Source organism: Oncorhynchus keta, chromosome 13, assembly GCF_023373465.1.
Source record: "Oncorhynchus keta strain PuntledgeMale-10-30-2019 chromosome 13, Oket_V2, whole genome shotgun sequence".
NCBI classification, from domain to species: Eukaryota; Metazoa; Chordata; class Actinopteri; order Salmoniformes; family Salmonidae; genus Oncorhynchus; species Oncorhynchus keta.
The window spans coordinates 18522658-18541706 of record NC_068433.1 but is presented as its reverse complement, the minus strand read 5'-3'; the positions used below and the strand labels follow the sequence as shown (position 1 = coordinate 18541706).

General features: G+C 41.1%; 1 protein-coding gene across 15 annotated transcripts in view; it reads left to right on the top strand.

The window, feature by feature from the left end:
- LOC118391984 (receptor-type tyrosine-protein phosphatase delta-like) overlaps window positions 1–6406 on the top strand; it is a 377633-nt gene extending 371227 nt beyond the window's left edge. For all 15 annotated transcript variants that reach the window (XM_052459507.1, XM_052459505.1, XM_052459506.1 and 12 more), the window contains one exon: window positions 1149–6406. In XM_052459507.1, coding sequence (XP_052315467.1) covers window positions 1149–1217 — 69 coding nt within the window. In that variant the 3' untranslated portion in view covers window positions 1218–6406. The remainder of the gene's footprint in view (window positions 1–1148) is intronic.
- The last annotated feature ends 12643 nt before the right edge of the window (window positions 6407–19049 follow it).

Here is a 19049-nt window from a genome sequence, read left to right as displayed (position 1 = left end):
CAATTCTTTGGGGCATGGACTCTACAAGGTGTTGAAAGTGTTCCAAAGGGATGATGGCACATTTTGACATCAATGCTTCCCATTGTTGTATCAAGTTAGCTGGATGTCCTTTGGGTGGTGAACCATTCTATATAGACACGGGAAACTGTTGAGTGTGAAAATCCTAGCAGCATTGCAGTTCTTGACCCAAACCCCTGCTCCTGGCAGCTACCTGGCAGCTACTGCCATACCCCGTTCAAAGGCACATTTTATGTCTTGCCCATTCGCCCTCTGAATGGCACACATGCAGAATACATATCTCAAGGCTTAAAAATCCTTCTTTAACCTGTCACCCCCCCCTTCATTTACGCTGATTGAAGTGGATTTAAGTGACATCAATAAGGGATCATAGCTTTCACCTGGTCAGCCTATGTCATGGAAATAAACAGATGTCATTAATGTTTTGTACACGCAGTGTATACTATTAACTATTAGGCAGGTAACAACCCACAGCTATTTATAAGTAGTACGTCTCAAAAAGATTTACCATGTGCTGGGTTGAGCTAACAACCCACAGCACCACACACTTAGAATTTAAACGGAACACACAGGATTATCCTTGAATTGAAATGACTGCAGTTACCCAGCACAGTGAATTATCTACATAATCTGTGCACTTATCAGGTAGCTACTTCTCTGTTACATGGTGAAGTCAGCAGTCATATTGAGTCAGCAGTCATATTTCCTCTGTGTTTTCAAAGAAAGACTGTGTATACAAATCGATGCTCATGAGATACAGAATTCCACTTGCCGTCTACAAAATATCATTTGAATGGATGACAGACAACTGTTTCCAAGATCTATAGAAAAGATACACAATAGCTTACAAGTGGCTCTCTGAAATTGCTTAAAAGCAGCAATCTTCTACTCTCTGGTGAATTAAGTACATTTTTATTTATCTAATTTCTGAGCAACAGCAAATGTGAACGTGGCAGGCGGAGAAAGAGAGAATCGTTGAGTCCATGGAAACTAAAGATCATACATATGGAGAGTGGCAGAAAAGAAAGACAGCGAGACAGAGAGATAAACAAATGAATAGGACCTGGTTGGAAAATGGTGACAAACATTTTGGACCAATGTCTAATTTTCCTTCTCTCCTTTCTCCTCAGGATCAATACCAGTTCTGTTATAGAGCTGGTTTGGAATACCTTGGAAGCTTTGACCACTATGCAACGTAAGAGTCCCTGTCCCGGAGGAAAAGCAGAAGGCCCTTGGACAACCCCAGCGAGCCTCTCTTCTGAGCCATAATTTCCTGCTTGAGAAAGTACTTCTTAACTCCTAACTAAAGACTCAATTTAGGCCGAGATTCAATCAGATCAAGTGTTAACCGGCGATAGCAGACACCCGCATAGCAGATGTTTTGGCAGTGTTGGAGGTGGAACTGCATTGGAGTGTCAAATCGGTGAGCAGCTGCTCTTGCGATCCTTGTCATGAAGTCACACCCACCCCACTCACATTAGAAGTTCAGAGCCAGAAAGTGTAGGCCATATGGAATTAATTACACTCAAATAGAAAAATCATTAAAGGAAATAATGTTTCTATCATCAAAATGGAGGTGTAGATTTCATCTCACATTCCAGTGTTCCAACTTGTAAAACATACAGGCCATGGCAATACGCACTTTAGGTGTAATGCCGGGAGCCACCTGTGGATTTGACAGCTCTAACGCAGTTCCACCTCCAACACCGTCAAAACAACCACTACACGGATGTCGGCTAAAGCGGATCTGATTGAATAGAGCCCTAAGTGTTAGATGTGAGACACAAAAATGTCAAAAAAATCATAAAGATTATTCCTGGAGGACCAAGTGTTTCCCAAAACCCATGGAACTCATCCTGACACGGGAAACCGAGAGGGAATCCTGACTGTTGAAGCATCTTATGGAATTATTTTTTTTCTGTTGCTTCAAGGATTCGTCTTGGGTTAAAAAAAAAACTGAAAGAAACACAAACAAAATAATAACACAACGTACTATTACATCGACAAGTAATGCATCATATTACGAACCACAAGAGAGAGAAATGGAGGCACACAGAATGGCTTAAAACTTGATACACATTGTAAAGAGACATTTCTGTTCCACAATCAAACGACACAGAGACATCTATCCTTTGAAAAAGAAGACACCAGTGCTTGGTCCACTATGAAAAAAATACCCCGTTTCCTGTCGCAACGTTCATCATTTAAAGAATTGGGGGGGAAAGGGGGAATGTTTAAAGATATATGAAACAAATAAAACCTATTGATTTAGTTTTTTAGTACTTTACTATACAGTTGATATGTGCTTTATTTTAAACTGTGTGAAATTTGATTTCCTTTTTTTAACAAAACGTATCACTCGACAAAGTGAATCAAACAAAGTATTTGCGTAATCGTTCACTTTTCTCTTCCGAGTTGTATTTTTTTAAGCTGTAGAGCTGTTCTAATGTATGCACCGTCATGCAGAGAAAAGTCTTTGCTCTTTTACTTTTTCTTGCAAATTTTGGGGGTTTGTTTGTCTCAATATGTGCAGTCCTGTATTCACACTACCAAATGTTGACTTTGCTACAGTTTTTTTTGAGTTTTGTCTTATTTGTCCAATATCGGATACACAATAACTTACTTACACACTCATGCGATAAACTGCGGGCTTTGTGGAATCAACAGGGATGAGCAAAGTATGAAGTTGCTGCTACCGATTATCTTAGTTCTTCCATGTTAGAATGAAGGTAAAGATGAGCACCTGATGGATAAGATACGTGATATATAGTTATTTATGGTATATAGAAGATGACAGATATGAATGATATATTCATTATAATATGATCATGGCCTATTAACATATGTCTACTGAAATAAAGTACATATATAAAACGAATGGATTGTATATGAAAGCGTCCATAATGAGATGTCTATACTTTGGGGGAAATTAAAAGATTTTTCACTGGAATGCACATCAGTAGGACAAAATGTATTCAGTGCATATTTTCTTGTGCAATAAATAGGTGTATTATGAATAGGGTTCATGTGGATACTTTGTTAGTCATGACATTGTTGTGGTGAGGCATGTAGGTGGGGAAGGTGTCACTCGACGTATCACCAGTGCATTTAGATATGCTCAGAAAGTTTGTAGTTCCATAGCAGGGGGTCGCTTAGACTAAGTCAATGTTCCACACACTAGGACAAGGTACAAAGACGTCACTTTCTTCTTGAGGTGTTAAAACGCTCAACAGCGTAACATGTTTTCATTTTGCATTTAGAGTGCCTTATATTTCTGTCAGTTTTTTTATAACGTTCATTTAACACATTATTGTAATATTTGAGTAGTCCATGCATATAGTTCATATAACTGTACATTTAATTTCTATCTTAAGTATTCATTTGTTACATAATATGAAATTATATATGCAAATACGTACATGGCAAGGCTTTCTATTTTCAGTCCTTCTTGTGGCTCAGTGAAAATAATTGTTAAAAAAATAGCAGAGCATTCTATGGGAACGAGACCGATGTTTACCCCCCCCCATTCGCATTGTCCTTTTGTTCTCATTTCAAGTTCTTAAATCTATAAAAAGATCCAGCACTTAATTGGGATAGATGTATATTCAAAGAGAGGCAACCAGTCCATGTGCATTTTAAACAAACTAGGACTATTAAGAATGTTAGGAAAATTAAGGGAGTCAAAGCCAAATGCCTGTTGTCGACAAAGACATGCATCATGGGACAATTAGCGGAGTCCATGAGCTTTTACTGACCTTAACAGTGAAAAGCATTTTCTCTATTTCCAATGAGTCAAACGGACTCCAGCAAACGGACACAGTGTATAGTATATAGACACTCAGCCAAAGGATCCCTTCACTAGGCCTCAGGCTGGAAAGTATTAGACTGATACATGTATTTGCAATTATAAACAGTTGCAGAAATATACAAACTGTTGGAACAGTTAGTTACAAATCTGACAGTACTTAATTGTGTTTTACTGCTAGTGCGGAAGATGTACAGTACCAGTCGGAGTTTGGACACACCTACTCATTCAAGGTTTTTCTTTATTTGTATTATTTTCTACATTGTAGAATAATAGTGAAGACATCAACACTATGAAATAACACATATGGAATCATGTAGTATCCCAAAAATTGTTAAAGAAATCAAAATATATTTTAGATTCTTCAAAGTAGCCACCCTTTGCCTTGATGACAGCTTTGCACACGCTTGACATTCTCTCAACCAGCTTCACCTGGAATGCATTTTCAAAAGTCTTGAAGAAGTTCCCACATATGCTGAGCACTTGTTGGCTGCTTTTCCTTCACTCTGCGGTCCAACTCATCCCAAACCATCTCAATTGGGTTGAGGTCGGGTGATTGTGGAGGTCAGGTCATCAGATGCAGGACTACATCATTCTCATTCTTGTTTAAATAGCCCTTACACTGCCTGGAGGTGTGTTGGGTCATTGTCCTGTTAAAAAAAAATCTCTACAGAATGCTGTGGTAGCCATGCTGGTTAAGTGTGCCTTGAATTCTAGATAAATCACAGACAGTGTCACCAACAAAGCAGCCCCACACCATCACACCTCCTCCTCCCTGCTTCACGGTGGGAACCACACAGGTGGACATCATCCATTCACCTATTCTGTGTCTCACAAAGACACAGCTGTTGGAACTAAAAATATAAAATTTGGACACATCAGACCCAAGGACAGATTTCCACCGGTCTAATGTTCATTGCTCATGATTCTTGGTGCAAGCAAGTCTCTTCTTCTAGTTGGTATCCTTTAGTGGTGGTTTCTTTGCAGCAATTCGAACATGAAGGCCTGATTCACACAGGCTCCTCTGAATAGTTGATATTGAGATGTGTCTGTTTCTTGACCTCTGTGAAGCATTTATTTGGGCTGCAATTTCTGTGGCTGGTAACTCTAATGAATGTATCCTCTGCAGCAGAGGTAACTCTGGGTCTTCCTTTCTTGTGGTGGTAGAGATAGTTTCATCATAGTGCTTGATGGTTTTTGCCACTGCACTTGAAGAAACTTCAAAGTTCTTGAAATGTTTTCTCTTTGCATATTTGAGCTGTTCATGCCATAATATGGACTTGGTATTTTACCATATAGGGCTATCTTCTGTATGCCACCTCTACCTTGTCACAACACAACTAATTGGCTCAAACACATTAAGAAGGAAAGAAATTCCACAAATGAACTTTTAACAAGGTACACCTGTTAATTGAAATGCATTCCAGGTGACTACCTCATGAAGCTGGTTGAGAGAATGCCAAAGTGTGCAAAGCTGTCATAAAAGCAAGGAGTGGCTACTTTAAAGAGTTTATTTAACACTTTTTTTGGTTACTAGATGAGTCCATATGTGTTATTTCATAGATTTGATGTCTTCAATATTTTTTCTAAAATGTAGAAAATAGTAAGAATATAGAAAAACCCTGGAATGAGTTGGTGTATCCAACATTTTTATTATTACGTTTTTTGGGTTGAGGACACAACATATCATTTTAACCCCACATTTATTTGACCCTCGTGCTCTTTGATGGCTTTGTGGATGTGCATTCCAGGTGCTTTCTTTCCCTTTTTATTTCAAGCAGCTAAATTGTTTAGTTTTTTTTTTTAAATTAGGTGCTTTTTTTCAACTCTTGTCATAACCGTATAAAAGTGCTATTATTATTTAACCTCGATGCCATATTGTATGTACTTAGTTCAAGAGTCTGTGCACATGAACTGATCCACAACTTTCATTTTGTTTTCCCATCTTGATTTTTTTTATTTCAATTATGCATGGTGAAACATTGCAGAATGGCTGCAGCCGGCCTAATAGGAAGAATTGCACTTTCTTTATCTTTGTACTATGCACTGCCCTATTGATTCTGAACCCAATAATATATTACTTGAACCCATCTGTAAGAATCTCCTTCAACGTTCACTTTGTGTGTATGTAAATAACACATAAAAAGGATCGACTTTGAAAAAGACAAAAAAAAAGTTTGTGGCAAAAAAAGCATCAGTGATTATTCCAGAAGACAACTTTCAGAAATTTGTCCCAACCATCTGTTATTAACTAACGTGGCTTCGCCATTCAAGCTTGGAGTGTCATTACAGAAATAAACGTTGTGTTCTCTTTGCTCTCTCTATCTATCTCTCGTCTGGATGCATAGACTGAAATTAATTCATGAAATTGTAAAAAAAAAAGGCTTGTTAAAAAGAATCATACAATTACCTCTTATTAGTTGTAAGTGTAAACCGTTTTTTTTTCTGAATGAAAGAAGTGCTTTTTATTTTCTTAATTAGGTTACATTGGTGGCGAAAGAAGTCTGTATGAAAATCAGTTCTTTGCTGACACAAGTTCCATTTGTTATAAATGAATTCTATTAAAAAAGTCAGTGTTATGCACCATGGTCTTGTTTTTTTCCTTCTATCGCACATTGACTTTGAAAGACTAATGAAAGACATTTTACCTGTCACTGTCACATATTATATCCAGAGTTTTCCTCTCAAAAGAAAAAGGGGCCTCATCATACCATCATTGATATTGTGCAGTTAACTCTGTCAGTGACACATTAGCTGAAACCTGGGTTTCAATTGTACATCTACCCATGACCACCATTGGAAATTGGAAGAAACAAGGGAGACAATTTAAATTGTAATCCAATACACACTACACAAAGCTTGTGATGGCCAGGTTTCATAAGTTGCAATAGCATTTCATTTCAGCTGATGAATTGCCTGTTTGGTTAGAAATAGATATAGGGAAGTAGCTAGGCCATGGCTGGACAGTCCATTTCCACCATGCTATCCCAATCGATAGGGGTAGCGGTAGCTGGAGCAGATGCACTGAGTTGATTAACAAGGAGTGATCTTCCCTTTCCCCTCCCCTTTTTGCGTTACAAAGTGTAATGAATTCACACACCAGAACAATAGGAGGACACATGCACCTCTAACGAATCAGTGTGGTGTCAGTAAAAACAAGCTCTCACTCAACGTCAACAAAACAAAAGAGATGATTGTGGACTTCAGGAAACAGCAGAGGGCGCATCCCCCTATCCACATCTTTGGGACAGCAGTGGAAAAGGTGGAAAAAGTTCCTCGGCATACACATCACAGACAAACTTAAATGGTCCACCCACACAGACAGCTTGGTGAAGAAGGCGCAACAGCGCCTCTTCAACCTAAGGAGGCTTAAGAAATTTGTCTTGTCACCGAAAACCCTCACAAACTTTTACAGATGCACAATCGAGAGAGTCCTGTTGGGCTGTATCACCGCCTGGTATGGCAATTGCACTGCCCACAACGGCAAGGCTCTCCAGAGGGTGGTGCGATCTGCACAACGCATCACCGGGGGCAAACTACTGCCCTCCAGGACACCTACAGCACCCGATGTCACAGGCCAAAAGGATCATCAAGGACAACAACCACCCGAGCTACTGCCTGCTACCATCCAGAAGGTGAGGTCAGTACAGGTGCATTAAATCTAGGACCGACAGACTGAAAAACAGCTTCTATCTCATCAGACTGTTAACAGGCATCACTAACGCAGAGAGGCTGCTGCCTACATACAGACTTGAAATCACTGGCCACTTCAATAAATGGATCACCAGTCACTAATAATGCCACTTTAATATAATATAATAATATATGCCATTTAGCAGACGCTTTTATCCAAAGCGACTTACAGTCATGTGTGCATACATTCTACGTATGGGTGGTCCCGGGAATCGAACCCACTACCCTGGCGTTACAAGCGCCATGCTCTACCAACTGAGCTACAGAAGGACCACATATGTAATCATGTTTACATATCTTGCATCACTCATCTCATATGTATATACTGTATTTTATTCCGTCTGTTGCATCTTGCCTATGCCACTCTGTAATTGCTCATCCATATATTTATATGTATATATTCTTATTCCATTCCTTTACTAAGATTTGTGTGTATTTGGTAGTTGTGGAATTGTTAGATTACTTGTTTGATGTTGCTGCACTGTCGGAACTAGAAGCACAAGCATTTCGCTACACTTGCAATAACATTTGCTAACCATGCGTATGTGACCAATAACATTTGCTAACCATGCGTATGTGACCAATAACATTTGATTTGAATGTTTTCGGACCACCATAATACTATAGATGAAGAAGATTGACTGGTTATTGCTGATCGAGAAGCCTCCCCGACCCAGCAGGGCTTTCCCACATGTAGGTAAATCCTTTTGGTATGCCTTTCTATTTTCCTTTTGTATGTTATTACTTTGTCACCATCTGAACATCAATGACCCTGGACCCTTCACACTGGGCACAGACATCAATTCAACGTCTATTCCACATTGGTTCAAAGTAATTTAATTGAAATGACGTGGAGACAACGCTAAATCAACAAGTGTGTGCCCAGTGGGTGGTGAGTATGCTGTTTCCCCGAGGGACATACACACAACACCCACTGTGCCTCAGACTTCACTTGTTTTTTCAAATAAAGTTGGCTGCTTTGATGTTTCAGAAGCACCGTCTGGTAAATAGGCCTCACGTGTTACAATCTTACAGCAAAGAAGCAGAATGGCACGAGAAGCAACTATTTCCAAATACTGAAGTTCTATTTGAGAATTCACTTCAGCTAATGATTCTCTACAGTGAGGGATTGATTTCTGTGATTTTTTTATGATCATCAAATTGCTTTACGTTGATTGGAGGGAAACTTACCTCAGCCACTATCCATGATTAGCGCCCATCTGGGTGATATTGCGACACTGCATTAGTTGTGGTTACTCCCTCCATTTAAGGTACAGTGGTTCCTCCTTTAAAAGTCGCGAGCTTGCACTGTTGGACTTAGAGATACCCAGAGTCACGGCTTCATTGCTCCAGACCACCAGAAGGGGGAGATAGAGCACTCATTATGCATTGGGTCCCAAGGTTTTTATATGACCAATCATATCGAGTGATTCCAATGATGAATTTTGACGCCAGCCACGTGGTGTTCTTCAACAAAGATGGCTGACAAAACTTTACAGTGGTTGTAACATCATAACTAGTCAAGCAAAACATTTACAATTGAGAGGAATATGTAGAGACAAACAGTTGTGCATATTTTTTTGTCATAATGTTAATTGACAAAAATCGCTATTTTGCAAGTTATCTGACTAGCTAACATTAGCCAACTAGCTAGTGTTAGGATAATTAATTTGTAATTCGTGTTGTTTAATGTTTTAGGGACGCCTGAGAAAACCAGAAAACCAGGCTGTCGTCTTGTGAAACATTGGATGTAAAGAATCTAGCTAGCTAAAGCATTTATGCAAGATCTCAGAGCAAGTGATGTCACCAATTGAAACGCTATTAGTGCGCACCCCGTTTTCTCGCTAGCCATTTCACACCGGTTACACCCGACTTGAAAAAAATCTGAAAATACACATGTCTCACATGCGAGAAATTTGGCGAAATAGACAGACATACCAATATTTCCCCCATAGGAAACAATGGGAAGACCGCAGAATTTCAATATTATTTTTGTTGTTTACACTTTGTTGTTTACATTTTAACTATAAAACAAAGTGAGCAGGTCTCATTGCCATCAATAGCGAAGCAAACATTGTAATGTTGAACAATAAGCTGGGAATAGAACGTTCGGAAGGCGAGTTGGTGCCACGGTGCTCAATAGAACTAATAGGAGCTGGCAGGGAAAAAAATGCATGAAAATAAGGCCTTCAAAATGAAAGCAAGCAGCTGGGAAATATGGTCATATTATGAAACTGGGCTCCATGGTGGATGCAATGAACTAGCTTTTATCAGAAAAGAAAGTTGTTAAAAATGTAATGTGTCCAGCCTACTATCTACACAGATTTCAGATCAGAGCACTCTCGTCTGAGTGTACTAGAGCGCAGAATTATTACTTTACAAGCGCTCAACACCCGTTGAATATTGCCGGTGTCAGTAAACGTCGGAAAAAAAGCTTAATTAAATTGTTTCAAGCAGCACATTTTACAGTCACCAACATTCTGGTTAACACAAAAGCTGCCTTACCAGCTCTGCTAAGGCGAGTAAAATGGTCAGAGTGGTCTCATTTGCGTCTGGAAGTAGCTAGCCAATGTTAGCTTGGGTGCTTGACTGCCGTTGTAAGGCCAGAATGCTCAAATCAACCCTACTCCTTGGACCGAACGTGTGCTCCGAGAGCAAAACGGTCTGAATTTACAAATGGACAGTTTTTCTCTGAATGGAAACACCATCATTTTAATCAAATTAATTAATAATTTCTTAAAATCAATCCCAGATACTATGTTATTCCAAAAAAGGTTTTAAATTCTCTGGTAACGCCAATACGGAATTACTATCAAACGCTTCTCAAAGATGCCCTCTGGTGGTCAAACTAGCAATAACTTGCAGTAACAAAAGAAATGGCTGAGAATGAAATGACATGCAACAGAATGCTGCAGCAGCACGCAGGGTGTGCCAGAGTATGACACAACTTTTAAAGGAGGAACCACTGTACACAGCTATCTGTATTGATGTCTCTAACTGAAGTTAAGATGTCATCCTTGGAAGAATAGGTCATAAATCCCTCTCTATTTGTCTTCTACCTACAGTATCTACCTATTGAGGAATATCAATTGCTTTGAAGTGTATATATACAGTACCAGTCAAAGGTTTGGACACAACTACTCATTCAAGGGTTTTTATTTATTTGTAATGTTTTCTACATTGTAGAATAATAGTGAAGATGTCAAATCTATGACATAACGCATATGGAATCATGTTGTAAGCAAACAAGTGTTAAACAAATCAAAATATATTTTATATTTGAGATTCTTCAAAGTAGCTACCCTTTACCTTATGTCAGCTTTGCACATTCTTGGCATTCTCTCTACTAGTTTCATAAGGACTGCTTTTCCAACAGTCTTGAAGGAGTTCCCACATATGCTGAGCACCTGTTGGCTGCTTTTCCTTCACCCTGGAGTCCAACTCATCCCAAACCATCTCAATTGGGTTGAGGTCAGGTCATTGCTAAAATCACAGATTGCCCTTTCAAAGGAACAGTCTGTAAGAAGACCTAAGGTTCGAAACATTGTTATAATATAATTACGTGGGAGCATGAGCAGCAGTGTACAGCATTTTCCTTTCTGTTTTCCACAGTCTGTAAGATTCCCTGCTGTTCATCGGTTAGTTGAATGATATTCTGTATTGTTCCAATGACATTAGAAATGATAGTGTCAGGGGCAAAGAATTTATTTAATTGAAAAAAAAACAATGTTTACTTTAATTTTTACCCCTTTTTCTCCCTAATTTTGTGGTATCCAATTGTTTTTAGTAGCTACTATCTTGTCTCATCGCTACAACTCCAGTACGGGCTCGGGAGAGACGAAGGTTGAAAGTCATGCGTCCTCCGATACACAACCCAACCAAGCCGCACTGCTTCTTAACACAGCGCGCATCCAACCCGGAAGCCAGCCGCACCAATGTGTCGGAGGAAACACCGTGCGCCTGGCAACTTGGTTAGCGTGCACTGCGCCCGGCCCGCCACAGGAGTCGCTGGTGCGCGATGAGACAAGGATATCCCTACCGGCCAAGCCCTCCCTAACCCAGACGACGCTAGGCCAAGTGTGCGTCGCCCCAAGGACCGGTCGCGGCCGGTTACGACGGAGCCTAGGTTAACGGTCGTTGTCGGTGGAAGAAAAAGAGGACCACGGTGCAGGGTGGTATGTGTCCATATCTTTTAATAAAGAACTTGAACACTGAACAAAAACAATAAACCGACAACCGAAAACAGTTCTGGCTGGTGCAGACACACAACAGAAAACAGAAAATAATCACCCACGAAACACAATAAATATGGTTCTCAATCAGGGACAACGATTGACAGCTGCCTCTGATTGAGAACCATACCAGGCCAAACACAGAAATAGCAAATCATAGAAAAACTAACATAGACAACCCACCCAACTCACGCCCTGACCATACTAAAACAAAGACATAACAAAAGAACTCATGGCCGGAACGTGACAATTGCTTGCTATTTCATTGGTGCTCTTCACTTCATTGTAAAGGAATGAAAACAAAACAGAGTTAAATAATTAAATGATCAAATAACAATTACAAATCTGATGACACACCACAAAACATAGCTGCCAGGTCACCATGGAAACAGCCATGTAGGGATCTCTCAGCTACTGGTAAGATTATGACGAGTTGAATCAGAAAATCGTCTTGCTACCAGATAAGAAAATGTCATTCAACTCTGTAGATAATGAAAACTGTCAAGGCGGTCTTGGGTGCCAAGGTAAATTATTATCTGGGTTCCAATAAAAAATGCATTGTGATTTCCAATATGAGCTTCACTGATGTTACATTGGATGTAATAGTTACCATATTTCAATAGTTACATGATTAGTGATAGTATACGATGTGTCTCACACAAGGATGCTCAATTTCAAGGACTCTTAAAAGCCGTGTTACACTTTAAAACCACCCAAACAAAAATGATCAGCATACTGTCATCAGCTATCAATGATAGTCTTTGTTGTCAAAATTATGTTTTTCAAAAGTGTGGACACTGCCAACCAATGACCACAGCAATAGAGAGCATTTGCTGCAGGGATTGATGCCTACTGGCAACCTGATATCATAGGTTAGAATTAACATAGTAAATATAAATCAAAGACACTCAAATTAGTATGATATATTATGATTGGTATGGTTACATAAGAAAGATGGTTACTTAAGGCAAAATCAAAAGCAGGGTGGTTGGTTGGGAGTATAACTCAAACATCTAGCAACCCAAAGGTTGTGAATTTGAAACTCACAATGGGCAACTTTAATATTTTAACTAAATAGCAAGTTTTCAAGGACTTACTACTTTTTAGCTAATTGGTAACTGATTAGGATGTTAGCTAACCCTTCCCCCTAACTGTTTAGCTATCCCTTCCCCTAACCCTTTAACCTAACTCAAAACTTAACCCTAACATTAACCTTATACATATAGTACATTTTTTAAATTCGTAACATATTGTACATTTTTCAATTTTGTCACATATAATGCGGTACATATCATACAAAATGGGTGATGGACATCCAGAAATGAATACCTATAATCCAAAACGTAACATATGATACTAAATGAAGACTCTCAGATTTACATACGGAATAACACGAAAGGCATTTAGACCAGGTTGTTACTAGGGGTTGGTGGAGGACCTTTCTTCAAGACAGGACATCTCTTGTCTGACCCTGCATCGAAATTCCGAGCCATTTTTCTATAACCGGTTTCTGCTGGGAATTGCATACATGAGTTTCAGACAGAAACACGGGCCACTCCATGTCAGTGCTCATCAGTACAGTCATGAATAATACTTTTCATTGCGTTATAGCTACTACTGTAAGATTCATGTGTCCCAGACTTTTATAACTACCAACAATTCCCAATCCCTTGTCCCCAGGCAATTCCGCTACGCACACTACAGGAAGATAGTCCCCTGGGCCTATGGCGTTCTAAGACAGCACATCAGGAAACCTCTGCCAACCTGTGTTGTCTGCTATCCACCAACAGTTCCCTGTCTCTTGAACAATTACAGAGTGTTCCAGTGGCCCAATTTGGATGATCATTGACAATAAAAAATGTTTTAATTAAATAACTCTGTTTTGTAATCTAACAACAAAAGTAATGACAGTGTCACTTTTCAGAGTCTGCTAGAGCCTGCTATGTAATTGCTATGGTCAAAATAAAACAGCACTCTATACATATCAGAGCTTAAAATGAAATCATTTGAATGAACATATAACATATAAAACATTGACATTCCTTTGTGTAATATGAATAGAATAATGCCCAGACAAAAGATAGAGGTGGTTGTTCATCTAGAAGACGTATTATACACGTTCACAGTGGTTGTACAGCAACTGATCTCCATAATGTGTAGTACCAATGGTTTACCATGAGGTGTCGTATTACTGATACTGTCGTAAACAATACATGTCAATCATGTCAGTGTTGTGCCCAGAACAATGCAATTACATTTATTACATTTATGAATATCACCTATCAAACTAGTGTTACCGACTAATGTTGTTTCGAAAGTTAAATCATTAAGGCTGGTCTGAATGGATCACTTCATCACAACCCTTCCCAGCTCACGTATTAGAATAGCAGGCATTTATAGTATATGGTAGTGGTTTTAATGATACCTCATCAGCATAAATAGCAGGTATTTATATGGTAGTATATATAATGTTACCTCATTAGTATAGCAGGTATTTACATGGTAGCTGTTATATTACTGTATCAGCATAGCATAGCATAGCATAGCATAGCATAGCATAGCATAGCATTTATATGGTCCCTGTTTTGTTACCGCAATAACACAGCAGGTATTTACAGTGTATGGTAGCTGTTATGTCACCACTTCAGCAAAGCAGGTATTTATATGGTAATGATTATAAAGTTACCTCATAAGCATAGCAGGTATCCATTGTAGTGTTTATAAAAGGTAGCTCATAAGCATAGCAGGTATCCATTGTAGTGTTTATAAAAGGTAGCTCATAAGCATAGCAGGTATCCATTGTAGTGTTTATAAAAGGTAGCTCATAAGCATAGCAGGTATCCATTGTAGTGTTTATAAAAGGTAGCTCATAAGCATAGCAGGTATCCATTGTAGTGTTTATAAAAGGTAGCTCATAAGCATAGCAGGTATCCATTGTAGTGTTTGTAAAAGGTAGCTCATAAGCATAGCAGGTATCCATTGTAGTGTTTATAAAAGGTAGCTCATAAGCATAGCAGGTATCCATTGTAGTGTTTATAAAAGGTAGCTCATAAGCATAGCAGGTATCCATTGTAGTGTTTATAAAAGGTAGCTCATAAGCATAGCAGGTATCCATTGTAGTGTTTATAAAAGGTAGCTCATAAGCATAGCTGAGTTTAAATGAGTTTAAATGTATTTGGCTGAGGTGTATGTAAACTTCTGACTTCTGTATTATCTAGAGAGTGCTAACACGTGGCCAATCACTGCCATTAGTAACTGAGCTTGCATTAATGCAGTTTGTGCACAATACAATTCCACATTGAGAAATACCTGATGGAGGGTGTAGAGTCCTCAGGTTACACTGTTTCAGGTCCAGGTAGCACTGTGTTCTACACTGTCATGTTGCTGGTGCTGAAACTTCTGCAGCCTCAAATTCAACCTCATCTTCACCATCAACTGGTGCTGAGACAGGCACACCAGGCTCAGGTCTGTGCACCTCTCTTAGGGCCTTCAGAAATATAACTTAATGGCGGGGATCACGTGACCAATGGGAGATATGGTCGATTGTCACTAGAGCACTGCAAACCCAATACCTCTTTCATATTTATTACATTATTTTGATAAGGAACATTTCAACAACAAACCCAAGACTGACTAACAATGCCTACTACTCAAGATGGCAAGTAAAACAGCGCTTCTTTGACTTCTTCCCTTAAAGTTAAGTGTCAGAAGACAGCCTTCAGGACTGAAACTGAGGCCTTCATAGCTGGCGCGATTTCTGAGGCGTTAGCCAATCAACAGAACTCTCTCAAGGATATACTGTGTTAGCTGAGACGGTGGAACCACTCAACAGAAAACATCAATATACTTTAGCGGCTGTTGAAGCTCTTACAATCAACGTTGAGAGAAGGATGAAAGTGATTGACAATCTGTCTACTAAAGTGGACAATCTGAAAGGTTAAAATAAGGAAAGTCAATGACTGTTCTTCACAACTGGAGAAGATGGCTGAAATGGAGGACTGTTCCACATCGCTCAAATGTAAGATTAATTGATTTGAAAGAAGGAGATGAGACTGATGATCCCATCGAATTCCTACAGAGAATGATTCCTAAATGGATCCCATCCATATCTCATAAGGTTGTTTTAGAAAGTGCCCATCGCATCTACTCTGGACCTGGGACTAGTAATGCTTCAGACAGACCGAGGACGCTGATATTCAAGATCCTCCGGTACAACAACAGCCAAGCCATTCTACAAGGAGACAGAGCAGCAGAGCTCATTCACCACGCTCTTAGGGTACTTCGGTTTTTCCCTTACCACAGCACGCACGTCTTCCAATGCCGCAAAGTCTTCAACGAGGTCCTGAACAAACTCAGCCTGAGGGGCATCCAGTCATTCCTCGTCTATCCAGCAACGCTCCAGGCCACACACAGGGGAGAGCGCCTGTCATTCACCACAGCACAAGACACCAAGGAGTTCGTGGCATCACTTGGAGAGGACAACCATGAGCACCACAGTGGAGCTAGTTAGTTCTCCATGTTTGTGCTATGTTAAGGCATAATCGTTCAGTCGATTGAGCAGTTCTTCCCATTCTCTTATCTCCATTGTGTCAGTTAATGCATGATATTTAGGAAATGGAGTGAGTCATTCAGCGGTATTGGTAGGGTTTTAGTGACAGACACTGCTGCGTTCAGTCACAGGTCTAACATTGAGTGGAGAGGGCAGACTGTTGTCTCCTAACCTGTCAGGGAGGGAGGGAATCTTTGTTTCAACTGTTTTGATACATTTGGCAGGGTTATTGGGGTGGAATGGCAATCTGAAGGGTTTTGTAATGTTATACATCATTTAATCCAACAATGGATATGTTTACTATTTTTTTCTAGAATATCTGGCAAAGATTTTCTCCCTTCTGTAACCAGAAGCCTGCTCAATTTATCGGATTATAAGCTTATTATTGGAACTGACATGAATGCCATTATTGATTCTATGATAGATAGATCTGGACTTTCTCATAGCTCATCTCAAGTGAATGCTTCCCTGGCACTTAAACAATTTCTTAAAGATCTTCATCCTAATGTCTCCTTTAGATTTCATAATCCGACAACTAAGGACTATACATGCTTTTCTGCTAGATTTAAGACTTTCTTGAGAATTGACTATGTTTGAACATCTACTGATATTACAGGGAAGATGGAATTTATAAAAACATTACCGGCCATTCTATCTGATCATAATCCCATTCTTTGTCAATTTCAAATCTTTCCAATGAAAAAGAGGTTTAGTAATACTTTACTACACAACGCTGACTTCATCATACAGTTTAAATCCAATTTAAAATATTTTTGGGAAATAAATTACCACTCGGTGGAGGACTCAAATACGATATGGTTAACTGTAAAATGTTTCATAAGAGAAAACTAGACATTTTTCCTATAATTGACAGAAATTGGAAAATCATTTTTAAATGCTGGAAGACTCCCTTAAATAAATAACTATTCAACAGAGAGAGAAATTGAGCTTAAAACAAGTAGACTGGAACTTAATTACATGTTGCGACGTAGAGCAAAATTCATTATGCAGAGGGTACGACAAAGATACTATTTTCAAGGGAGTAGACCGAGCCACTTACTGGCACTGCAGCTTAAACATACTGAAACAAGATCCTCAATACAGCTCATCAGATCTCCTTCTAAGGGACTGATATCTGATCCTACAGAAATAAATACACATTTTAGAGCATATTATTTAGATGTATGCAGTTCCTCACATAGCTTTGTACTTCTGCTTGACAGCAGTTCCTGGAGAACGGTACGTTGCCCAAATTCTCAACGACGTCAACGACGTCATGCTCTTAAAATTAAGTTGAACAATAACCCAACACGTAAAGTGTTGTATCCATGTCTCATGAGCTGAAATAAAATATCCAAGACATTTTCCATAGGCACAGTGTAATGAGTTTCCTCCTCTTCTTCCGAAGAGGAGAGGCGAAACGGATCAGAGGACCAATACGCGGCGTGGTAATTTTCCATGGTACTTTTTAATGCTTTAAGGTACACATGAACAAACTAACAAAACAAGAAATGTGAAAACTCAAAAAACAGTCCTATCTGGTGCACACACAGAGACAGGAAACAATCACCCACAAACACACAGTGAAACCCAGGCCACCTAAGTATGATTCTCAATCAGAGACAACTAATGACACCTGCCTCTGATTGAGAACCATACTAGGCCGAAACATAGAAATTCCCAAAACCTAGACAAACAAACATAGACTACCCACCCAACTCACGCCCTGACCATACTAACTAAACACAAAACACAGAAAATAAAGGTCAGAACGTGACAGTACCCCCCCCCAAAGGTGCGGACTCCGGCCGCAAAACCTTGACCTATAGGGGAGGGTCTGGGTGGGCGTCTGTCCGCGGTGGCGGTTCTGGCGCGGGACGCGGACCCCACTTCACCCTTGTCTTTGTCCGCCTTATTTTCCGCCTCCGTGGCTTTCTCACCATGGCAACCCCTCTCAATGACCCCACTGGACAGAGGGGCAGCTCGGGACAGAGGGGCAGGGGCTCTGGACAGAGGGACAGGGGCTCTGGACAGAGGGACAGGGGCTCTGGACAGAGGGACAGGGGCTCTGGACAGAGGGACAGGGGCTCTGGCGCCTCTGGGCTGAGGGGCTCTGGCGCCTCTGGGCTGAGGGGCTCTGGCGCCTCTGGGCTGAGGGGCTCCGGCAGCGGCGCCGGACAGGCGGGACGCTCCGGCAGCGGCGCCGGACAGGCGAGAGGCTCCGGCAGTGGCGCCGGACAGGCGGGAGGCCCGGCAGCGGCGCCGGACAGGCGGGACGCTCCGGCAACGGCGCAGGACAGGCGGGACGCTCCGGCAGCGGCGCAGGACAGGCGGGACGCTCCGGCAACGGCGCCGGACAAGCGGGACGCTCCGGCAGCGGGGCGCCGGACAGGCGGGACGCTCCGGCAGCGGCGCCAGACAGGCGGGACGCTCCGGCAGCGGCGCCGGATGGGCGGGACGCTCCGGCAGCGGCGCCGGACAGGCGGGAGCACCTGCAGAGAGGACACAGAGAGACAGCCTGGTGCGTGGAGCTGCTACAGGAGGCAGCGGCGCCGGACAGGCGGGATGCTCCAGCAGCGGCGCCGGACAGGAGGGACGCTCCGGCAGCGGCGCCAGACAGGCGGGACGCTCCGGCAGCGGCGCCAGACAGGCGGGACGCCCGGCAGCGGCGCCGGACAGGCGGGACGCTCCGGCAGCAGCGCCGGACAGGCGGGAGGCTCCGGCAGCAGCGCCGGACAGGCGGGAGGCTCCG